At 42.9% G+C, this 25,651-nt stretch overlaps 1 protein-coding gene across 9 annotated transcripts in view; it reads left to right on the top strand.

Moving 5' to 3' along the window:
* Ikzf1 (IKAROS family zinc finger 1) overlaps positions 1-25,374 on the top strand; it is a 90,301-nt gene extending 64,927 nt beyond the window's left edge. For 8 of the 9 annotated variants that reach the window (XM_028777844.1, XM_028777852.1, XM_028777869.1 and 5 more), the window contains 5 exons: positions 1,447-1,707; positions 7,129-7,296; positions 11,402-11,524; positions 14,494-14,628; positions 22,142-25,374. In XM_028777844.1, the coding sequence (XP_028633677.1) occupies positions 1,447-1,707; positions 7,129-7,296; positions 11,402-11,524; positions 14,494-14,628; positions 22,142-22,845 (1,391 nt within the window). In that variant the 3' untranslated portion in view covers positions 22,846-25,374. The remainder of the gene's footprint in view (positions 1-1,446; positions 1,708-7,128; positions 7,297-11,401; positions 11,525-14,493; positions 14,629-22,141) is intronic. The other variant, XM_028777907.1, reaches the window with a different exon arrangement.
* Positions 25,375-25,651: the final 277 nt, after the last annotated feature.

Here is a 25,651-nt window from a genome sequence, read left to right as displayed (position 1 = left end):
AAATTTCTTAATAAGATCATCTCTCAGGCTGTGAAGCAGGTGGGCTACTTTAATTGGATATTCTCCACTGTAAAATGACCTTGGATTCCCCCCCCAAGAGTCTGTTCAAACACACAGCTGAATTCACCCCAGATTTTGGGAACCAGCAGGGTTGGGAGTACAACCCAGGAGTACACACTTTAGACATCCTCTTGGATTGTGTCCTGGCTGCTGCTCTGGGGACCAAACTTTGAGGATCCATGGCCAAAAATGCTCCTCAGAAGTTATGTGAAGTAGAGGCTGGAGATACGGATCAATGGTTAATAGTAGTTGACCATCTTACAGAGGACCCAGACTTAGTTCTAAGCACCCACATTTGGTGGTTCACAAAAGCCTATAACTCCTGTCTCACAAAGCTGCACATGGTGTACATACATACGAGCAGACACTCCCATATACACACAAATGAAAAGCAAATAACTGCTTCTCCATTATGTCACATAGTCGCCACAGTAATTATTTTACTTAGAGGAACATAATTCCCTAACTCTTATGAGCCTATAAAACCACTGTGAGAGAGTATGACTAGTTTCTACTGACCATAGCTTGTGGAACTCATCACTGTACCGTTAGTGTTTCAGGAGTGTGTTTACGCAATGTGTTGCATTTTCTTTTAAAATAAATAGGCCAATAATAAGACTACATGAGTTGTGCTAGGGTTGCTGCAGAGTCAATAGTGTTTTTATCTTTGTTAATCTACAGGCATCTTTCTGTTTGAAAAGCTGTTCCCTGTTGCATTCATAAACTATTCCAGCTAACCCCTTAGCAAATGAAGGAGCTCTGAGGGGACACCTCTACCCTAGAGCACAGGCTGAGGTCCACTGTCCTTAGGGCACAGGCTGAGGTCTGCTGCTATAAGGTTAAAAAGAAATCCATTTGTGAGGAAAATTGAACTTAGACAAAGGAGTTGGAATGAGAGCTCCAAACAGCAAAGAGCTATTCCAAATTTGTTGTGCATATGCATAAGAAAACATTTACGGGTTGTGCCGATGCTCTCCAGTGCTAGAGAGGTTGACTGTGTGGGCAGGTATCCTGTCACTACCTACTGCCAAGTGTTCACATTGTGAACACGTAAGATTCAGTTCCAGGTCCCCTGCCACCCTCCCAGGTACCACAAGCCCCCACTGCGGCATGATCTCTATAAACAGCCCCTTCCTGCTTTAGCAGATGGTACCTGTTCAGACCTACCTCTGCACCTGCACCCTCAGTGTACCCTGTAGGTACTATCCATCCATGCTCTCTGGAAGCTTGGTGCATGCATAGCTCAGGCTGCCCACCCCGAGGTACAGGCTCAGAACTGCTTTAGATGCTCCAATTGTCTATTTGATGCCTTGTTGTTGCTGTGTTACTATCTTGTGACTTATTTTTGCAATGACACTGAGTGGCCTCCTGTGTTGTCTCTTTCAGCCAGTAATGTTAAAATAGAGACTCAGAGTGATGAAGAGAATGGGCGTGCCTGTGAAATGAATGGGGAAGAATGTGCAGAGGATTTACGAATGCTTGATGCCTCAGGAGAGAAAATGAATGGCTCCCACAGGGACCAAGGCAGCTCGGCTTTGTCAGGAGTTGGAGGCATTCGACTTCCTAACGGAAAACTAAAGTGTGATATCTGTGGGATCATTTGCATCGGGCCCAATGTGCTCATGGTTCACAAAAGAAGTCATACTGGTAAGGCCTGACATAGTTTTTCCTTGAGTGTTTCCTGAGGTCCTGTGGGGGCTGAAGGAGCAAAATGTACTGTCAAGGGCTGGGGATGCAGCTTAGTATTGTAGAGCACCTGCCTAGCACACACAAGTCCCTAAGTTCAAAGACCAGAAGGAGGGTGGGAAAGGGAATGTGGTCTTGAAGCATGTTTCCCATTGGCTAGCAGGGAGGCAGTTGCATATAAATAGCTCCCAAGTTGTACTGAGGCAAAACTTTCTTACTCTGGGGCAGTATTTGAAAGGTCTTCTCGGCAAGTACCTAATCAACCCTGTGAACAAAAGAGAAGGCTAACAGCGTATTATGTCAGCTTCTGAGACTCTGATATTATACTCACAAATAAAAAAGAGAGAGAGAAGCTCCCAGCAACCATGAGCGTGTGCTGACTCTCATGTCCAAAGCGTCCATCCTTCACAAGACGAGATCAAAAGCTAGAGCTGCACCAAACCTGACTTCACAGATTCCCATTGAGAAACTCTACATAAAATACTTGTTTTAATCTTGTTGACACACAAGACTCTCTGTTCAGAGGCATTAGTGAGTAGTGGCCTAGCAGCAAAATGTTTTTTGGAAAGGGTGCAGGTCAGCATAAAGTGATTCACCCTACACTCTGAGTCTGTGGGTCAGCTGGCCATATTGCCTCAAGTTTTCATTCCCAGAATGGTAGGAAACTTTCTGCCAAACTCCTGTTATGGTGGAAGGTTTGCATAAGGATTTAAGAGAATAAGAAAACGCAATAGTCTATTCAGAACTAAGTAAGTGTTCAGAAGCCATGCCTACCCCTGCCACTGGCACTGTGAGAAGCCTGCCCAGCTTCAGTTTGCTATACTACCCCTGTTCCAAATGAATATCAACAGTCAGCTACTTGTTCAACATAACTGTCACTCCACCATCACTAAGGACACTAAAGAGGCTTCCTATAAAACATTAATGGCATTCAGTACAATTGTTTGCATGGTAAAGAGAAACATTACTCTTCCTTCCATGGAAGTTTCTTGAAAGGTAAGTATCATAACCTGGCAGGTTCACCCAACTCTCATAGCCACATAAAGCTTACAAGTAAAACTTAGAGACCCTGGGCTATCACTACCCATATACAGGCTTCTTTGGGGCATGAGAATGCTAGCATCTGCTACTGCAGTATCCAGGAGGGAGAAGAAAAACAAGCACAAATGAATGATAGCATGTTTTGTTAGACATCTCAGAAAGCTGAGGAAGATGGCTTGAAAATGACAGCCTTGTCTGTTTCTTACATAGGACCCAACAAGTGTGTGTTATCCAAAAAGCAATCAGGAGCTAGAACATGTATGGAGCAGTAATGCTGTCATCAAGGAATAGAGGTGTTTCCAAGATTGTGGTTTTATATATAAGCAGAAACAGTTTCCAAAATTATATATTCCATGTATAGTATATGTAGAAATGATTTATAAGATGATACTTTAATAAATGTTTGTCTTCAACAAAAGTTTAACTTTAAAATTAGGCAAATTTGGCATTTCTGATGGGACCCTTTAGTTCTCAAGTTACTCACTGAAATAGTCCTGGCACACCCAGCCCTGAGAAAACCAAATGTGAGGGCAGCCTTGCTCTTGCCTTCTGTGATGAGGTAGAAATTAACATGGAGACTCCTGTGACAGATGCTCAACCACTCTAGGGCCTGAAGCAAACCACTGCTGATGGGGAACATCTGACTGTACAGTGAAAATCCCCTTAGATAAATATTTGAATCAAATTCTGATGTGCTAAATTGCCAACATTTTGCCTTGACTTGAAGAAGAAGAAGAGGAAGGAGAAGGAGAAAAGAAGAAAAATTACATGTATGATTAAACCTGCCATCAACAGATCTGGGAGAGTACCTGATACTTGCTACATTCTTTCCTCAACAAATAGTGACCAAGTATCAGATCTACTCCAATATGCTAAGCTCTTCAAGTTTAGAACAGAAAACTTACAGAAAGAGGAGCATACAACCCACTGTATCAATCCTGACTAGACCTTCACTTTAAAAACAAGAAGAGATTACACACACACACACACACACACACACACACACACACACAAAGTTTTGATCCTGGCCGAGTTCACAGTCTATCTTCATATATGTGAATACACAAATCCCCAGGTAGAAATAAAAAGCGCATTTAGCCAACTAGGTTTGAATAACTAGACAGGACAGACAGGTTTTCTCTTCCAGGTCTGGGTGGAATGTGGCAGCCAAGTTCTGGGCTCTGCATTCCTACAATAACAGCAGGCAATGAGAACACTACCCTCCACCCCACCCCTGTGAAAGGAGCTTCAGATCACTTGGAATCCTGAGAAAATGCAGGACCTAATTCAGATCATGGGAGAATCTAGAGAGCCAGCATTCCTAAGAAGTCCCCAAGAATGCTAGGCATGGGACCTGGAGCACAATAAGCCTCTGGGGACATGCTGTTGAGGATGGGACAATAAGCAGAGCCATCTCTGGGGCCTCTGAGAAGCACCCCAGTGGACAAGCTAGGATGAGCACCAGAGCCTCTCTTCTTCCCACTGCCCATGACCCAGTCAACCCAGGCTCATGGCTTTGCAGTCCCTTTTCTAGTAAACAGAGATCCCAGGGGCATAGCCCAGCTTCTGCTCCACTTGCTGGGTGACATTCCACTGCTGCCATTTTCTAAATGGCTTGTGGGCACCAGTGTGTCACTTCCCCTAGGGAGCTCCATTGGTTTCATGTTTGATTCGAGTGTCACAATCCCAACGTACCCACAACATCTCAGGATGAGTATGAGGGTCACCCTGGGGTGGTGGGAAAGCTGCAGCAAGTGCAGTGGGGCCCCACCTGTAACACCATTATTCTGAATAGTAAAGACCAGGAAGTGGCCTGAGCAGAACAAAAAGTCTGGCTTCCTGTGGTCTCCTGCCTAGCAGGTGCTGCCACAGGCATGGTAGTTACAAATCTATTCTTGTATGCCATGTGTTTTTTTTTTCTTAAATATACCTCTGCAGACAGGCCCTCAGATGTTCTACCATGGTTTTTTTTTTTAAAGAAGCTATTCTTTATTACCCAAGTAAAGCGTCACAAGCATTATGATGGAATAAAAAGTGTGGAGTGCCTGGGATGGAAATTAAATTTAGAATTTGTAAATCTAATGTCTCATCCCAGTTAAATGGAGGTAGATACAAGTTTAGAGAACCTTAACCTAGCTACAAGCTGTTGTCCTTCAGGAAACAGGTCATGGCCAACTGGCAATAGAAACAGACAGGGGCTGTGTCCTATGAGCCAGCTCTTCAAACACACCCTCTTATGTGTAACACCTGCATTGAGTAGAATACCATATGGCCCACTTTAGAAAGGTGGTCTCCAAGACTCCCCACCATGGGTTCTACATCCCACACAGGCAATTGGAAATCAGTAGATTTGCAGTAATGCTGCCTTTGCTTTGTGGCAGGGATTGAGACACCAAGCAAGCAGTCCCCATGAAGATGCTTTGACTCAAGTGAGAAGGCAGTTCTCAGTCCCCAAAGAATGCCCATTTTCCCTTCCTGTAGAAGAGCAATGTGCTTTGAATTATCAGTCCTGTCTGTCTCCCAATGACTAGCTCAAAATTCACATCAGGGAAACATATCCCTGGAACACCTCGGCAGCTCAGAAAGCGGACTTTCAGCTGCTAAGCCAGTGACTTTGCCCACTGGGATCACCGGGAGTGTCTCCTTTCTGTTACATGTGCTTTCCCTTGCAGCCTGAGGGCCCACCCTCTCTGAGTAAGGGCTACATACAGTATTCCGTTTCCCAGCTGCATCTTCCCGCATACACTGTTCGATTTTCTTTTTCCCACTCATCCAATTGGAGCTGAACATTTTGTGAACACAGTGTCAGCTGAGTGTGCAGTTGGGTCTCACAGACGTGGTGATGGTTAGCAAGGCTACTTCAGTTACCATTCTTTGTCCTCCTTGACTTTAAATGGTGTCTTCACATTCAGCTGGGTCTCATCCAGACAGGAATTTTGGGAAATTTTGAATACTTACTGGTTAGTATGAAGAACCCTCTGACTGGCCGTTAAGTATTATTGTAAATTAGTTCTAACTTTTGTGTTTGAACTGCCCAGTGAAAAAGACTTAGTGGTAATGAGAAAATTGAAGCACCAGTATACACATTAAAGCTTAACCTGCATGGGTTTTAGCAGCACCACCTGAGCTCTTCTTCAGTAACTATGATAAACTCTCTGCTTCTCCTCCATTCCCCAGTTGGAGAAATGTTAACTGGATATTTTTAACACACTGTTTATCCTTAAGAGAAATGTGTCCCAGAACATGGGTCTTTTGAATGAAGAAGCATCCTGTTCTTCAAAAGCAGCTTTGATAAGGAATGTGATGGGCACATCTTCCTAAGAGTTAAAGGCTGAGTTAGTGTCCACCCAGCAGGGCAGTCACACACTCCTTATTCACAAGTAGCCCTTCACCTTCTCCAGACCCATGGTGTAAGCCGAAACTCTTGGGCGCAAATTGCAGGAACCCTGGGCTGTCTCAGTCACAAACTGAGTAACCTCCTTGGTAAAGCCTTCAATGGCAGCAAGATCTGTACCTGAAACATGACTTGTCCACTGCGGACACAAAAATGAATCTGAAGAATCTCCAAGTTGTGAGGAAAGGGAAAGGCAGGAAGTTTCAGGCAATTCCCTGTGCTGCCAAGCGCAGGAGCCAGGGGTTCCCTCTGGAGGACAGGCCGCGGCTGTCCTGTTCCTGAACTTCTATTTTATTCAATCTTTCTCCAGTCTCTCCCTCTCACGCTCACACTTTCTCTGTCTGTCTCTCTCCTGATTTGCCTGCTTAGGGACAGACAGGTAATGGAGAAGAAATTGAAAGGGAAAATACAGGGAAAATGTAAATGAAAAGAAGTTATTATAACTGTTATAATGAAGTGCCTTTCATTTAAATATAAGAATGTAACGCTGAAATGAACTTGTGATCCTGAAATGCATTTTTAATGAGTTTCCTTTTTATTTTGCTGCTTCAGTGGCATATTTTAAAGACCCTTTGAAAAAAGCCACATTAAAAACCCCACCAAATGCCACAACACGCAAAATTGGATATTGGTTTATTCCAAAACTGCTGATCAGGAAGAGTGACTCTTCATCACAAAATGTTGCAGTCACTTTATTTAAATGAGTTTGAATTTGCATTGTGATGTGCCATTCTGATTTAGGGAAAAAAAATTAGATTTTCAGATCAAATTGACCCAGCCAGTGAAGCGTTAAGCAGCTGGCAGGTTTAGTCTGAAAGCCTCATGTTCTATCAAACCTGCAGCCGGTGGAAGTCACCAAGCCCATGGGAAACAACTTTCTTGCGGCCGTCCTCCTGAGCAGCTCTGGCTCAGTACTTACCAGGGTACCCTCTTCCCTTCTCGCCCAGGTGAACGGCCTTTCCAGTGCAACCAGTGCGGGGCCTCTTTTACCCAGAAAGGCAACCTCTTGCGGCACATCAAGCTGCACTCAGGGGAGAAGCCCTTCAAATGCCATCTCTGCAACTATGCCTGCCGCCGGAGGGATGCCCTCACCGGCCACCTGAGGACGCACTCCGGTAGGTTTCCTGGGCATGACAGGGATGACAGGCCCTGACCATCTCTGTGTGTAGGGGCCCCAGATCATGTGTCCCATGTTCCCAGCCACTACCCTTCCAATCCACCCAGCCCACAGCCCTCTGGAGGTGTGGACCTCCTACGTGATGATCAGTTATTCCTACTGAAGGAGAGTAATGGGTGGGAGGTGTACACATGAGGAAAACCCACCTCCTTTGTGTCTTTTAGAAGAGTTTTCCCCTCCCACCATGTCAGGTAAGTGTTTTGTTTTGTTTTGTTTTGTTTTATTTTGTTTTGTTTTGTTTTTCTGAAGTACACTGCTCATGCCCTTAGCTTTCCAAACACATCCTTTTATATCTATTGCTATTCCACACATATCACTGGCTTGTGTGAAATATATTGAATAGCAGTAATAAACATAATTTTCCTTGCAGAGAGGACACAGGTAGGTTGGTCGGAATATAACCCTGCCAGCCCAGGGCACACTGCTCGAGCCAGAGAGTAACTCCCAGGCCGGAAACCAACAGAGGCTTTGATGGGACTAATCGGTCTAGAGTTGTCAGCAAACTGCAGACAGGAAAATTTCCCTGTAAGGATGCCCCATGTACTCTAGAGTACACAATCTACATAAATGCTGGACAGTTGTCAAAATGTTCCCAACCTGACACACAGCCTCATCTTTAAGTAGATCACATCTTCTGCCTCCTGGGTGGCTTCTTATCCAGTAGCCTCACAAGCCTCCAGGTCTGAGATATAGGGATTTTGTCCAGCAACTGTGTGTTGTTTATGCTTGCAATCTAGTCAGTATGTGTAACACGCACATGTTACTTTCATTCTGTGTTGTCAAGTGGTGTGTCATGGACTACACTGGCTTTGGGAGCACTAGGTTGATGAGCCTTGCTCCTTTCCTCCAAGAGTGCCCTATCATAGCCAGCCATCACTCTGCCATTGCTCAATGACAGGAGGAAGGTCCTCAGCTCACCTCCTTCCCAAACAGGACAGATGCATCTCATGGTGCAAGTTACCCATCTCTTTTCCCCATATTTTCTAAGCCCCTCAACAGCATCCTATGTGCATGTGACATGGTAGAGTGCTGAGGGTCCTAGAGGAGCAGAATGAAAAGGTAGTCTGTCCTGTTTGGAGGATCAGGAGAGATTCCTACAGCAGGGGGCTAGAGGACATGGTCAGCCCAAGCCCAGTTTGCTTTAGGGGAACTCTAAACCAATGAGAGCAGAGCGTTACTACAGTGCACATTTTAACAGGTGGTGTCCAGAGCTGGTTTTCCTGGTTAGTGGTCACCTCCAGGTGGGCAGCTGTAGAGAAGGGAAGGAGCTAAAGCTGAGTCATCTCCCCTGTACTCTCTTCCCCATCCTGACTGACAGTGAACAGTCAGGAGACTCCTAAAGACATATAGCAGAAAGTTGTGATTTGGGTGAGTTTCTTGGCACTACCGAGAACGGTGGTGCCCTCCATTAAGGAGCTGCCCTCTCAGGAAGCATGTGAGTCAGACAGCGTGTCAGGGGACAGACACTTCCCTGTCCCAGGTAGGACACTAGCTCAGACCTGGGAGGGAGTTTTCTACAAGGAATGAGAAGAACCGAAGGCTTCCTGAGATGTCTGTATGTACATGCTCTACAAGGTGAAGGTGGTGCAAGGCAGAGAGTGACATACAGACCCATGTAGGTGGCAGGTGACTTAGGAGAAAGTCACATAAACACAGTTGGCAGGCACCATGCACTCAGATTGGCAGCAAGCACAGCTTCCCAAGCCAGTGGAAAATTCCAAGACCCACTTTTAGGCTGATACCAGCCACAGCACTGTCACCCTTAAATTACTGGTTTACAATATAAATCTTTTCTACATACATCCTTCAGCTGTGAGACAGCAAGATAACATCTTGTGAAATCGCTGCAGGGGTTTGCCTTTTGCCTACATGCTTGGTCATTGCATTTAAGGCATGGTGATATCCTCCTCGGTGGCTAATGACTTAAGTAGTTATTTAAAACAGATGGAGGGCTCCTGACAGTTCCTTCTGCCACAGAGTCACCAATGATCTGGTAGACCTGGGGTGTCGGTGACTCTATTGTCTGAAAATGCCCCTAACAAATACAGCTCTGGGAGAAAAGAAACACTGTGTTTTCTTCTTCAAAGCAATTTTACCAGAATGACAGGACTTTGGCCTTTGTCTGCAAAGTCCAGAGTAGTGTATTTTCTTAGTGTGTGAATGGCCATGCCCACATTCCATTAAAAGCTAGGGTCAACCATAGCTTTCCCTAGCATCAGGTAGTGGTCTGAGGTTCTATACTCCAGTGTGGTAATGGAATTTGTGCTGATATCAGGGTTGGTACTACAAACTTTGTTAGAGACAGTTAGGTTCTTGTGTTCTAACATTAAAGCCAAACATATACTCAAAAAAATCAGGCACCATACCATTTATACAGGAAGGCAATTTGATTCACGAAATGACTAAAATTAAATTTTTTTCAGGAAAAGACATGGAGTATGACTTTCTGTCGTATTAATTCCTATGACAATAGAATATAAATGTGCAACCATGTGCAATATTAGTTCCATATTTCATCATTTGTGGTACTTCACTGTCTCTAGACAAAAATTGAATAAGGACTGGAGAGATGGCTCAGCAGTTGGAGCACTAACTGTTCTTCCAGAGAAGCCTCGTTTGATTCTCAGCACCCACACAGCTATTCATAATTATCTGTAACTCCAGTTCCAGGGGATCCAACTTCCTCTTATAGCCTTTACAGACAGGCACCAGGCAAGCAAGTGGTGCACACACATACATGCAGGTGAAACACACATACCCATGAAATTAAGTAAAATAGAAATCTATTTTGGATTCTGTAGATGAAGCTTTGGTTTTCATGAGAACATCTTCAGAGCATCTGGTCACTTAGGAAAGGGATTTAAGTAACATTGCATTAAACCAGTTACCAAACATTCCTGTTTGGATGGCTTTATATCGTACTTAGCATGAGAAGTACGACGTTATGTTGAGGTGAAAAATCTATATTCCTCATAAAGTAATTGGAGAACGTCTTCTCTAAAAAGGGTCTTTATTGAAGTCTTTAAAAACAGGTATCACATGGACCCTTTGCTATTCTTCTCCTAAAATATCTCAAAAACCCAGGAAGGACTAGACTTAGTAGAACAACATTGCCCCACATAAAAGCCACTGGCCATATGTGGCACTTAAGTTTTAAGTTAAATTAAAATTAAACAGAATTAAAATGTTAGTCTTCTAGCCAAACTTAGAAACTCCATGTGGCTGGTGGCTACCATATTGAACAATACAGTGAATGCCATGGTGAACAGACATGCAAAGAACACTTAGAGTGTTAGAGTGAGTACTAATGGGCAAGGCTGATCTGGAAATTTCATCATCTCATATTCTTTGGGGAAAAAACAGAGGCTTTCCATATGCTCTTCCTATGCAAAGCACATTGTATATTCTCCGTGTATATGAAAACAAATTTGGTTTATCCATATCCTTTTTCATTTTGTGGTTTTTATATTATATATTCTTAAGTGAGATAGTATGTACTGTAAGTATAAAATACATTTGTATTATATAATAGAAAGATACAATTTAGAAATATTCACTTCACTAAAGCCTTTTCCTGGCATGGTTTTAGAGACCTTGAGCAACCTCGTTTGGCTTCCTGAATTTTCACCTTATTCCTTAGAAGTCATCCCAGTGAGGGGTAGGCCTGGGGAAAGGCCCACACTGACAGAGAATCTGTACTCTCCTCATGTTTCTGTCCACACTGGAGCATGGAGATTGGTTACTTTTTCCCATTAAAGGACACACTTCAGTGATTTAGAAAGGAGCTTGATAGTCAGTGTCATAGATTAAGGTGAAAAAGAGTCATGAACTCTTGGTACAACCAACAATTCACCTGGGCATTAACATTTTTAAAAATCATTAATTTTGACTAAGTCCATAATAGTCATAGCTCTCAAGAGAGTACATTATATTTTTTTATCTTTTTTTGTTGTTGTTGTTGTTATAAATGTATTGCTTGCATCCCCATTACCCAGAAGGCCGATATTTCATTGGAGTCTTAAACTCAATTGTGTTTTCTGCAGTTGGTAAGCCTCACAAATGTGGATATTGTGGCCGGAGCTATAAACAGCGAAGCTCTTTAGAGGAACATAAAGAGCGATGCCACAACTACTTGGAAAGCATGGGCCTTCCGGGCATGTACCCAGGTAAGCGCTGAAGCTCCCCGTTGAGCTGCACCCCTCCCCCCTCCCAGCACCTGGGTCAGGAGGGGGCTCTGTGGGCTCTTTCAGCCACTGGAGGAACTTTTTATCCAATAGCACTGCAACTACACTAGGGACAAATCGTGCTTCTCTACTTTCCAAGTTCTCAATTGACCAGTTAGAACCTGTCCTAAGACCTACCTTAACGGTAGTGACCCTTTTAAGATTCTGTGTTGTGGGGTATTTTGTCATTGTTGTTTGGGGTTTTTTTTTAGGGGGAGGGGGCAGGATTTAAACCAGGATGAATTGGCTGAAGCTGTAGCTAAGTGATGAAAGAACTTGCCAGGTGTGCAAGAGGCCCTGAGTTTGAGCTCCAGCACAAGTGAGAAAATCAAATAACCACGCTAGAATAGTGTCATTCGTGATTGCTTCTTCGTGTTTAAAAGTCCAAATAAAATGTGAGTCTTTTTTTTTTAAACTAATTACTCATGAAGGTCTTCGAAGAAGAACTGTTGGGCTGGGACTAAACATTGGTGTAGACTGAGTTTTGAGTATCCACACTTAGGGAGAGGGCAGAACTTGTTGGGAAACCTGGCAGGCACTGGTTCTAAGCGTGAGGAAGAGTGCTGAGATGGGTACTGAGCACTGCCTTGTAGTGAGAATCAGTCTCTAATTTGTCCTGCCTGGTGTCTGTGATTCAGAGCACTGCAGTGATGGCTTCATGCTCCAGTTCTTTCTCAAGAAATGAGAAATTACTCTTGCAAGAAGCAGCAATCTGACCTCAGCATGCCCAAAGAGACAGGCACCGCCATTTAATTACATTGGGTTCCTTCCTGCCTCCATCTCATGGCACATTAAGATACACAAGATGATCATAGACCACTCCCGCCAAGCCAGTGCCAGCCAACTTCCATCGCTGTAATGGGTGTCTAAGACAACCAGTAATAATAGGAAGGTAATTCTGTTTTGGAATTTTGGAGGTCTCCGGTCCATGGTTGGTTGGTTGGCTACATTTGGCCATGTCATGCTGGGAGCATAGGTACACTGAAATCTCCTGCCAGAGGGATCCTCATGAGCTAGGAGAAAGAGAGAAGGAAAAGGCTAGGGACCCATGCTCCCTGTTGAGCGCATGTCCCAATGCCTTAAGGGCTTCCCCCAAGACTCGACCCCACAAGGTTTCCAGCAACCTTTACTTGCATCATCCTAGAGCCAAGGCCTAGCATGTGGGTCTGTGGGGGACACTCCAGCTGCAAACTGTAGCTGCCTAGGTCATGCCTTATTTCACTGTTTCACCCCTGTAACACCTGCCTTGTAAATATTCAATGAGTGCTGGCTTAGGGAACATGGCATGAGGCTCCAGAAATGAACTTCAGTGTCCAACCTGCCAATCAACATGTATGTTCTCATCCATCTCCCTCAGATCATCTCATTATCCACAGACCTATTTAGGTTGGCTCCATTAGTTAAAAACTGCCTAACTCAAGAGATGTAAGCTCAAGAGATGTAAGAAAAGTTTTTTTTTTTTCTGGACATAATTTTTAGTAAAAAGATTGAGGGAGACGTGTTACACTTTGCTGATATCTTCATAGGATAAGGAACTATCTCCTGAACCTCACATACACCAAGAACAGAGAAAAATTACTGGGCTCAGAGGTGTGGCATGCTCTCACCTGAGGGATGGGGCACCTGAGAGAAGGGAAGCTATGTAAATGAGCATATTAGCTCTATAAATCACATGTATGAATGACTTCTAGAATTAGATTTTATGACTTTCTGTATTTCCTCCTATTAATCAGAGTGGGCTGAATGTTGAGCTATTTAACAAGACACCCTCATAATTCACTGTTAACAGAATATGCCAGCAGCATGCAATTGACTATAAATGCAGGTTTCAAAGTGAAGATATAAAATTCATAAGGGTCGTGTGGGCATGCAGGGTACAGAATAAGGGGCAGAAGGCTACCAGGTCATCCCAGGCAAGGGGGAAATGTAGAAGATGACAGAGTGAATGAAGGCTGGGCCATCCATGAATACCCACCCAAATCTAAGCATAGTTTTAACACAAAATGTTGTGTGCATTTTGTTAACATTTGATTAAACATTTCTTGTAAAAATATATCAGAAAAAAAAATTAGAACATTGGCAAGGCTAGAGTTACATGAAGATGTAGCCATGGCTCAAGTTACTCTTTGAGGAGCATGAAGATAAACTAGATAGAATCAGATAAATCTATTACCATAAGATAAGGAACTAAATCAATGGCCTGTCTGAGAAGGGAAACACTCAAGGCAAAAACAGTCTTGGAAGAGCTGATTAAAAAGCAGAAGCTTATCACTTTACACTTTCAGCTCCTGGGAATGAAGAGATTGTATATTTTAGAAGTCCCTGCCTTGCAAACTACATGTCCAATAGATGAGACCATGCAGGAGACAGTGGGACCTTCACTTATGGGCAGGAGGAGTTGGTAAAGAAAAGGAGATAGATTGAGCTAACCTTTATGTCTGCATTTCCCTTAATGAATGCTCAGCTTCCTACCCTATGCAACTGCTACGTGGTCATTAGGCATTTGCTATGTGGTTGGGGACTGTTCCCTATATAGTTGTGACTTCAGACCCTTTGTCCATTTCTGGACCTGATGATATTTGGTTCTCATGGTTATTGTTAAAGTTGGTTAAGGCAATTTTGACAAAGGACCCTCCAAAGTAAAACAGTTAATTCATTGAGATTCAGTCTTGCATGGTAGACAAGCAGCTTGTTGTTTTGGTCTTAGGGATAATGTGGGTTGAACAGCTGGAGGCTGGGATGCTAGCAGGTGGCTAGTCATTGGCATTGCTGCAGCTGGTTCTGCCAGGGGCTGGAGCATGAGAAAAGTGCTCTTGTTGCCACTTTATGCATGTGTGGCTAACACTGGAAACAGCAGTATCTTGAAGTTCAAGTATTTCTAAACTAGCCTCTCTAACTGTCTTTGACTTTAGTCATTAAGGAAGAAACTAACCACAGCGAGATGGCAGAAGACCTGTGCAAGATAGGAACAGAGAGGTCCCTTGTTCTGGACAGGCTGGCAAGCAACGTCGCCAAACGTAAGAGCTCTATGCCTCAGAAATTTCTTGGTAAGAGTTAAATGTTTGCTGTCTCTTAATATAGAACTATGTGGGTGTTTTAGACAAATAAAAATTATTTGAAAGTAGAGGAAAAGAAAAAAATCTCCCTTTTGGAAAAAAGAAAGCTTAATATTTCTTAAATACTGTAGAATGTTTTTCTAATAATTTTCTTCAAACTGTCAAGCCTTTTACCAGGAATTAGACAGGGTGTCATAGCATCTGGAGCCTTTGGTATGATGCTTCTGTGGCCACTCTGACAATGGTTAGATCAATTGTTTCTGAGCTTCAAATCACATTTTCCCAGGAAGCTCATTTACCACTCCCCTCCAAGGACAGTGAGGGCTAAAAGGAACCAGAGATGAGCCCCTTAGAGGACAGTGAAGCGGTGGAGCTACAATTGCTGCTATGATCACTGAGTCCTTACTTGTCCTTGAGACTATGTGGATAATGCAGAGGGAGGGAGTTGTCCATGAGGCACTGTTGTCTACACTAGATCATAGATCTCAAGCCTGCCAGCTAAGGAAGACACTTCAAGGACAAGGATGAGACAGATGCTTGAATGGCACCAAGAGCCTCAGAGGCAGGCTTTAGATCAGAACAGAGACACGTGTTAACTCTATGGAAACAACATGGAGGAAATGACCCAACATTCCCAAGCCTGGGTTCTATTCTTTGTGTGTCTCATATGACAATTGGGAGCATAAAAATGCCCCCACAGATATAAACAATTTTAGAAGCCCTCAGTAGGAAGGTCAGCTACTATCATTGTCAAGAAAGGAAATCTTATGTCCAAGAAATAAAAATTAACGTGTTTCAGAAGCTGAGGTGGACTTTGGGAAAGGGGCAGGACTTCAGCACCATGCCATACAGAGAGTGGAGGAGTCATGGAGTCTAGGTAGACAAGGAAAAATAACTATGCTGATGTTGGGGTCTGGAATAGAACTCGTAGGACATGATGAAGGATGGGTATTTTCCCAGCTTTGCCCAGGTACCCACTGGAAAGCAGTGAGTAAAGTTGTCCGATGATGCTCTGACTATAACAGTAATGGTTGTTGAAGGTCAAACTGGGCAGTGTAGTCTCATTTGGAATCACAGAAGAAAGCAGAAGTGTGCTCCCAATGGGAGCAGAGAGTGAGCACATAAGACAGCATGGTCAAAATTACCTGGAGATGGAGATGGCAGGAATATAGGTAGTAATCAAAGGAGAATGGTTTGGGGAAGAAGGAATGGAGGTCAAGGTAGGGCTGGTGAAGGAAACTGTGGCTTCCCTTGCTTAGTGTGCCATTTGCAGAAAAGATGAAGCCAAGTCTGGAAAATCAGAGTTCAGGGTTTGATGTAATTGTTTTCAAGAATGCCACCCTGGTAAGGCTAGCCCATAGAAGCTGTGCTACAGAGGACATGCAAATAAAAAATTGGTGACATGCACACCTTTACACCAGGGTACCTACATTGAGCCAGAAAGACAGAAGTCAGGTTCTAGGAGTTGGGAAGAAGGAGGAGAAGACCATTAGAAAACAAAGCAGAAACCACTTATTGGAACTATCATTCATAGACTTGTCTCTGTGTATGTGAGCCTTTGAAGCAAAAGAATGAAGGAGACCTCATTTCCTGATCAAAGAAAGAGGGAATCTTGGTCAAGGAGCCAGCTGTTGGGTAGCTGAGTCTTTAGAAAATATGAGGTGGAGGGCCCCTATCTTCTCCCTGAGGAGTGCACAGAAGACAGGAACCATGGAGAGAGTCTGGTGGGCTATCTGGGACACTGGCAGAGATGAAGCGGCAAATGTGTTCAAGGGTTGTGAAGAGTGACTGACCTCAGGAGGCAGGGTGTGACTTCCTCTTTCCGATTAGGAACCTGAAGAATGCCACATGCTTTAGTACTGAGCATCTGCAATGCCCTTAAGCTTCAGGAGACTTCCAGCCAAACAGAGCATCTGAAATTTTACCATGACTGTCCTAGGTGAATGGGCATTGTCTTGATTCACATGCTCTGTGGGAAAAAGATCCATAAAACTGGTGAAGCAACAGCTGAGAGGGGAAAGCAATCTCCAGGGGAGAGGTTAAACATAGGAGGAAGTGGCTTTGTGGGAACAGGAGGACCAGGATAGCAGAAGTGAAGTGTGCAAGGAAGGGCTCCAAGCAGCTGTACTCTGTTGGTGTTCCCCCAGAGGTGATTGGCAGTTCGCGGACTAACCAGTGCTTCTTCCTGCTCTCACTCTGCCTTCCTCTCGGTGCTGTATGACGACATTCCTGTCCACCCTTCCTATTACTGTGTCACAGTTTCTCTCTAAAATGAAGAGAAATGGACCTTTAAGGATGCTCTCCACATTTAGGATAATATACTATTCTGTACCTGAGATGCTTGATAGCTAGTAAGAGTTTTGATAGAAGTAGTTGATGTTTTTTCAGATAACCAAATGCAACAGCCAGAAATTACCAGTATTATATTAGAAAATCAATGTAGATATCTTCCTGACATATATATTTCAGTGGACATGATTAATGATAGGTGGATTACAATATAGAGGTGTGAAGTAAATGCCTTTTAAGTTCCTGAATGTGCCACCTCAGAAAGATTGCAACTGTTCTTCCTTGTGATAGAGGTGTTGGTTTGCTTCCCCTCTTCCCATGTATTGCTAGAAAATAAGTTCACAGTGACCATGGCATATTCAACATGTCTTAAACTTTAAGAAATAACGGATCCCCAAATAAAAATTCACTCCCAAAGGGATTCTACTTTTTAGAAAGAATTAGTCAGAAAAAAATTATTATAAAAATTAGTTTTAAAAAACAGTTTTATTGCTTTTATTTTTACATTGTACATCTCTATTCACATTCTATTAAAAAATTATTATTATTACATAATTTAGATATTCATCACTATATATTTTAACAGGTTAAAGAATCAGACCCAAGTCTCTTAGGACCATATCCGTTTATTTTGATTAATTCCTTCATTGAATAGACTTAGCACTCTTATAGACATTCTGTCTCCATCACTACTTTGAGTTTGAGAATGTCACCTGTCACCTTTGTACAGTAACCGCAGGACTGTGTGGCCTCAGGCTACTCTTCCTTCTCTGGCATTGGCAGATCTTTCCCTGGTGCCTGATGGCAATGCTTGCTGAATGATGTGGGCGCTAAGTCCACCTGATTTTCTTTTCTTTAATGAAAATCAATGATCCTCAGACTATATTTAATGATTTTACTTTTCTCTCAAAATATGTAGTGTCCTTTCCTTGAACCTAAGTAAACTATCATCAGTAAGAAGCATTTTGCTGTTTTGCAATCTAGATGAAATGTAGTCTTTAAAACTGGGAGGTTGGTTCTGATAATATCTGTATTCCTCCTGATCACCCACACTCCAGTGTCATTCCCTTCCCCATATCCTGCCTTTCTGTGTTTATAACCCCTGTGTGAATGAATTACGATTTGAGAAAAAATAAATTATAAAAAAATAATAATAAAAAAATAAAACTCGGAGGTTCTTCCTTATCCTTTGGAAACATTCCTTTACATAAATACCAATTGTTCTATCTATTAGGACCTCTCTATTCAAGAGAGCTGGTTGTCCTCAGATTGGATAAATTGTCTCCCATGTCTGTTAGCATTTTGCTATTTTAATTCTTTGTCTTTTTAAGTTTATTTACTGTTATTTTGTATTTTCCCTGCTTTGAGTTCCTCACAATTTTTATTCTAGTATTTGCTATTTCTAACTCACATAGTAAATACGTATTGAATTGGACTTTGTTTTAGTTCCTGAGATCTAAAATCTTCCTCTATTCTGGCTTTTTTTTTTTAGTACTGTCTTTGAATATCTTCAAATTTTGACTGCTTTCATATTCTAAAAATTAAAATAGCTAAAACTTACAAAAAAATTTTTTTTACTCCAAGTCATGAAGTAATTATGCTTCATTACTCCTCTTCCTGGAATTAAGTTTCCTTTTCCCCTAGGATGGACTTACTGGTCTGTCTTACTTCCTTTCGTGCCAAAAAATATTTTCCCTGTAACCATGGCATTTCTTTTCATCCTGCTCATTCTACTTGGTCTAATGTGGCTTGACTGACATTTCAGCGTTCTTCCCATTGTATCTGAGACTTTTCCTATGAGAATTATGACTTTTTTAAATCCTGAAAGAATGCCAAGGATGGTGTTGGGAGAGTTCAGGTGAGGCCAAGTACAGCTTTTATTTAAAATATTCCCCTTTGAGAGCTCTCTCACAGTTTTCAGATTAGATTAAAGCTCTAAACCAGCAGATGATGCCTTTTGTCCTCCTCAAGGGACTTCTCAGGGCTTCACTTCCCCTGAAGTACAACTCATCAAGGCCTTTGCTTCTGTGCAGGGGAGCCTGCCCACATGCAAAGGTCTCTGATGTCATGTGCTGCCTGCAAGTGGAACTTTCAGCTCCATGATCAAAAAAGCGGAGGGCAGAAATTCAGCCCATTCGAACTTTCTGTCAGTGTGAGGGTTGGGAGGGATTGCTGAGAATGTTATTGATGCCATTTGTTTCTAGAAGTGACATTACCCAAAGCTTTGTCAAGTCTCAGGGAAGAAGTTTCTACTCCTTTCCTTGGTCATAGATAAATGAATGTAAAGTAGAAATAAGTAGAAGACAAATAGATGGATGGATGAGATGGATGGATGGATGGATGGATGGATGGATGGATGGATGGGTGGATGGGTGGGATAGATGGACAGACAGACAGACAGACAGACAGACAGACAGACAGATAATAGATTTCAGTGGGGCACTGGGGACTTTTGTAGCTTTTAATATATGGGTAGAGAAATTCTATGGGTAGATTTCTCACATCATACTCATCTAGAATTTTATTGCTTTCTTTGCAACATCTATTTGTTGAAACTATGTTCTTGAAACAGCAGGCTTCAATAGTTGCTTAGAAAACCACAGAACCACAACTCTGGGGAAAAACAGGAAAGTACCACCTTTGGCGAGAGAACACACACTCGTACAGCTAACAGAACTGGGCACCAGGCCACACCCTTCTCCATTGCTAGTGTTTGGTAGCAAATGAGATGCAAGGTCAAGAATGGGTTCCTTGTATCCATGTTTCTAGATACGTTATCACCTTGATTAAAATTTAAAAAAAAACACCTCTCCCCTTGAGTGGAGAGAGATCCTTTGTTTCTTCCATCCACTACTCGTGGCTTTTGCTCTGTCCCGTTTCTGAGCATGTGTAACTAGATATTAACAAGTTTTCTTCCTATAGTCTGAGGATCATTGTATGTCATTATCAGAGTATGTGTTGGTTCTGACATGAGTAGATGAAAGCAAATAAAATCAAGCCATTGTGTTGTGCCCACCCAAAAGATGAAGAAATGCAATGCAAAGAAAGATACTGAGTCAGGAGAAATGTATTCCAGTGCTACTATTAATAGTCACTGATTTTTTTCCAAGGACTATTGGTAGATTTGTGAATTGTGGAATACTTTTCCTGCTATAAACAAAGAGTTTGGGGGAAGTGATGACCTCAGTTCTGGCATGAAGGACACTGGGATCATCTACTACCACCCCATCAGCTGCCTTCAGGTATCACCTGACTGTGCAGCCTGTCACACTTGTAGCTCAGTCTGTTGTCTCACTGTGGCTGGGTAGTTCACTTTCTTTAGACCCTCCATCATTGCCCCTTTTTATTTGAAGTCAGTCAGTCTAGTCTAAGGTTCCCAGCTGCACTTGGACATTGCCTATGCCCTAAGAGCTCTGTATGCCCCCAAGAGCTCTGTCCCCTCAGGACCTTCACTGCTTCTGTCTCCAGCAGTAAGATACAAAAAGCCCCAGCTGGCTCTTACAAGATGAGAAACCTGTGACACTCTGATAGCAAGCCTTCCTCTGCTCGTGGGATTTCACAGATGGCGATGGAGACTGCCGTCACCATTTAGTGTGTATCTGCCCTGCTAGCTGTGTGTATCCAAGGATTCATCTCAAGGATACATACATATCCATTCTCACTGGCTTTCCCTTTAGTCCCACTGTTGAGCCAGACATATAGAAGAGAGGAAAAAGGCATTGTGGGAGGTGAGGGGTAAAAGTCCATCTGATTCTGTAGGCTGCCTTGTTCCACTGAGAGGCTACTCAGGGACTACCCCTGCCAATAGGAATATAAACTATCAATTTACTGAACAAACTTTCTGTCTGAGTCATGATTTCATGTTATACTTCACACCAATGTGTTTAGAAAATGAATCTTTAAGGAAATTCATTTTGTTGTATTATAAAACATTTTACTCCAAAACTAATTATCTGAAGCCAAATCTAGTCTCAACTTCTACTAGTGCCAGGGAAGATTTGTGTTAGCCAGATTTTCCATTATGATAGGGAAATATCTGAGATGTTCAATTTGTAAAAAAGAAGAAGTTTGACTTACAACCTTGGAGGATCCCTTTCCATGATTGATTGATTCTGTTGTGCTGACTCTGTGGCAAGGCAGTACAAGAAGGTCGTAGAGTAGAAATGTTTGTCTTATAGCTGTGAAGCAAAAGAGAAATACATGGGGTCAGAGTTGCAAGATCCTCTTGAGAATATAGTCCCCAAAATCTCAGGTCTTCCCATTAAGCCTTCTTCCCTAAAAAGTCCAGAGCCTCCCAACAGCATGTCCCTGTGTAGACACAAGGCTTCTCTAACATTTCGATAAGACATTGTTATCTACAAATGAGTTCAGCTATAATCATAGCTATTCTGGGATACATCTGGTCCCCTAGCCACAGGTTAGACAATAGCTGAAAACATGGACCTTTAGGAACATTGAAGGTAGCAGAGTTCATGTCCTACAAGCTAATCATACGAGACCATATGTTTCTTGGGTCCCAGGTCTGGTCACTACTGACTTCTCCATTCTGTTCATCTTTAGTATTAGATGTGTTTGTAAACAGTAAGTGAATGGTGCCCACCTCCCAGCCTGCTCAAATAGATTTTCTCTGTTTCCTGCTTCTGCTGAGCTAATTCACCACTGCTAATTAAGAAGAAAGGGTACATACAATTATGTTTAAGTATTCCTTCTACTTCATCATGCATTGGAACCCATCCACTTTTGAAACATTTATAAGAAATATATAGTTTATTATAAATAATATGTAACCACGTTTTGAGTACATTTTTTAGATTATTAAAATGATAAATGTAATATAGTATCTTAAATTTATTAAATATCATTAATTCATGGATGTGTTTTTTAATTAAGTAATTTTAGGATAAATTAAACAGTGTACATTTAGAACACTCTTTTAAAATATTTAAATTAAATATAATAGTATTAACTTTATCATACTTAATGAAAGATGGGATTTACTCCTGTGAAATATGCCCTGTTTAGGCTGACATGAATAATCTTTAGTTTCTTATTCATTAATGGATAAATAGGACTTCTTGAAGAACCTACCATAGTAGGTCCCTGGGCAAGATGGCTCCTTATCTCTCCTAAGCCCTGGCAGATGTATCCTGTCTGCTGAGACACTAGAACGCCTTCCTGGGTGTAGATTTCACTCATGGCCATCTAATTCCTGCAGGAGACAAGTGCCTGTCAGACATGCCCTATGACAGTGCCAACTATGAGAAGGAAGAGATGATGACATCCCAAGTGATGGACCAGGCCATCAACAATGCTATCAACTACCTGGGGGCTGAGTCCCTGCGCCCATTGGTGCAGACACCTCCCGGTAGCTCCGAGGTGGTGCCGGTCATCAGCTCTATGTACCAGCTGCACAAGCCCCCCTCAGACGGCCCCCCACGGTCCAACCACTCAGCACAGGACAGCGCCGTGGAGAACTTGCTGCTGCTGTCCAAGGCTAAATCTGTGTCATCAGAGCGGGAGGCCTCCCCGAGCAACAGCTGTCAAGACTCCACAGATACAGAGAGCAACGCGGAGGAACAGCGTAGCGGCCTCATCTACCTAACCAACCACATCACCCCGCATGCGCGCAACGGGCTAGCTCTCAAGGAGGAGCAGCGCACCTACGAGGTGCTGAGGGCAGCCTCAGAGAACTCGCAGGATGCCTTCCGTGTGATCAGCATGAGTGGCGAGCAGCTGAAGGTGTACAAGTGCGAACACTGCCGCGTGCTCTTCCTGGATCACGTCATGTACACCATCCACATGGGCTGCCACGGCTTCCGGGATCCCTTTGAGTGTAACATGTGTGGTTATCACAGCCAGGACAGGTACGAGTTCTCATCCCATATCACGCGGGGGGAGCATCGCTACCACCTGAGCTAAACCCAGCCAGGCCCCACTGAAGCACAAAGATAACTGGGTATGCCTGCTTCCCAGCAGTTGGACCCACGGCGGACAATGTTGGGAGTGGATTTGCAGGCAGCATTTGTTCTTTTACGTTGGTTGTTTGGCATTTGATTTGTGTTTAGAAGACAAGTTTTTAATGTTAGCGACAGGATTGCATTGCATCAGGAACATTCAGAACACCCATCCTTCTAGACGGTTTTGTTGACTACTAGCTGAGATTTCCCTGATATGTGGCTTCCTAACACTCTCCCCACCCACCCCACCCCCAAAACAGAGCCTGAATCTTCAGAGAATTATTGAATAAAACAACAATCCAAGTAGGAGCAAGGTGGATCTTGCCCTAAGCAGAGTTTATGCCACAAAGATTCTCCAAATCCTCTAAAACAGCACAGCCACTGGGGTTGAGTCATCTCAGGGAGCTCTGCAGGTGAACCAGAGGACCAGATATAAGGCAGCTGGAGAGGAGCAGGGACATCAGCTGTGCGAGACCAGGGTCAAAGGCTGAACTTTGAAAGATACTATTAAGTCATCCATTGCATGGCAATATGGTGTCTGGACAAGTTGTGCAAGGTGCTGAAGGGAAGGGATTAGAGAGCCTTGCAGACTCTTCTTCATTTGCCTGATCACACTCAGCCTCCTGAGGGTTTGTTGCCCAGTAAGATGAGCTCAGTGCTCTTGTGATCATTTTTCTCCTATCATTTCCACGCCATTAATGGCCCTAACACTCGTCACTGTATTTTAGAACCCAATCCTGAAATTGAGACCTTATTTTAAACTTCTGATACTGTAAAACTTGTTGGAAGCCAAAGCTTTTTTTCAAGCCCCATCCTCAGTTATCTTGGTTCCTGTTCTTCCCTGGGCTGATAGTACCAGGACCTGTTATTCCATGAAAGCACAACTCATCCTTCACTTCAACTGAATCCCTGTTCTGATTATAGCTATGGACTCGGCTATCTTGAAAAATGTCTTTCCCTACTCTTGATGTGTTATTTTGTTTGAAAACCTGTAAGACCACTATTCAGAATGACCATTTTTAGATGGATAAAGTATATGAGCCCAGCATCTCAGTGGCTAAAACACTGAAACAAAATATCCATGCTTTTAAACAAAATTTTTAAATATTCTGAAGCTCTCTACTATAAACACCAGGTAGCATATATTTCCACATACATAGGACACAGGACCATGCAACTTTTATCAAGTAGAAGTATTAGAATGTTGTGATGTTCGGAGCACAGTATAACCAGTACAGGTTCCCGGAGAGGAATGCCTAGCATATATCACAAGAAGGTAGAAGTGAGATCTGGTATAGCCAGATCAAGACAGCAATGTCACGGTGAAGCCAAGTCAGTTAGCTGGAGATTCTCAACAGGAAGGCCTCTCTTAAGAGACAGTATTAGGGTTGTTACCCTACACCACCTCAACAAAACAAAAAGCTTATAATTGTAAATGTTTACAGTACTATCTTCACAGAAACTTTCTGAGGTGATTCCAAAGAACTGGAGGGGAGAATGTCTATAACAGCTCTTGAGCTAAAACGGCCCTCTTAGTCTCAGCTCTCCTGACATATAGGGCTTGATCACCACTGGTGGAGATTGTCCTGTGAACTGTGGACTGCATAGCACTACCCATGGTCACTCCCCAGTAGATGCCAGGAGCATTCTAGCTGATACCCAAAACTGTCTTCCCAGGTGTTTCATGGGGGCAAACCAATGATCTCAATTCTAAACCACTGGAACGTATGGAAGTTTTCCAAAATTAAAAAGCACTTGAAGCCTTTCCCATACAGCAGCCTCAAGCTGTACTTGTGTCTTTGGAATGCTTATGAATTCTATAAATCAGCATTCGCAAAGGCACTTCAAATACTGCTGAGTCCAAGTGCAGGGACAGCCTTCACAAAGGTATGGCTCTTTAGTGTGTGTTTCTTTGTTTCCAGAACAATGGCATTTTGAAAGTGAAAGTAAAGTTACAAATATAAGGATTTACACTGAGTAAAAGGAGAATGTGAGGAACTATAGCTGTGAACAGCTTTTGTTCAATATGCAGTTACAGGTCAGACTGGCCTTACCCAAATTCACATATTCCAGGTCAAAACCTTCCAAGGCTACAATTTGCTGGCAGCTTTTGCTCACTCTTGTCCTTAGTCATGGGAGTCATTAAGTATGGTCCAAGGAAGATGGCTCCAAACCTTACCCCCACCCCCACCCTTGCCACTGGTATTCAGAGGTTAAAGCAGAATTGTAAATAGTGGCTTCAGGAGCTGTTTTTTAGAATGCTTTGCCCTTCCCTCTCACTGCCTTTTTTAGCCAATATAAATGTCTATTTGCACACCTTTTGTTGTGGTTTTATATTGTAACAGCATTTTTTTTGAAACTATTGTATTTAAGATAAGGTTTCATATTATGTCCACAAGTAATTAAATTATGTTTGAAGGTGGCTATATTCTGTATCAAAAGTTGATGATGTTTTTCTTTAGCTGGTAAAGTAGGGTTTTGCATGACCTCACTTTTTGTTCTGTGGTTTGTTCTGTTGTATGATGTGTGTCTTGAGTACTGCTGTGTAATGGAGCGTGCTGAGATTCCATTGCCTTCAATGTTGTGTTTTAAGTAGCTATCAGAGGCAAGAGGGTTCCTAAGAGCAGGCTGACCTGTTGGTGACAGCTGGCAATCACCATTTCTCATTGCTTCGCTTCCCTGTTACCCCAGCTTCCTGTCCCCAGGTCCCTTCTGTGATTCGTGTGTGTGTGTGTGTGTGTGTGTGTGTGTGTGTGTGTGTGTGTGTG

The sequence above is a fragment of the Grammomys surdaster genome, unplaced genomic scaffold (assembly GCF_004785775.1).
Source record: "Grammomys surdaster isolate TR1022 unplaced genomic scaffold, NIH_TR_1.0 67, whole genome shotgun sequence".
NCBI classification, from domain to species: Eukaryota; Metazoa; Chordata; class Mammalia; order Rodentia; family Muridae; genus Grammomys; species Grammomys surdaster.
The sequence above is the reverse complement of the archived record's forward strand: the minus strand, read 5'-3'. Positions and strand labels throughout refer to the sequence as shown.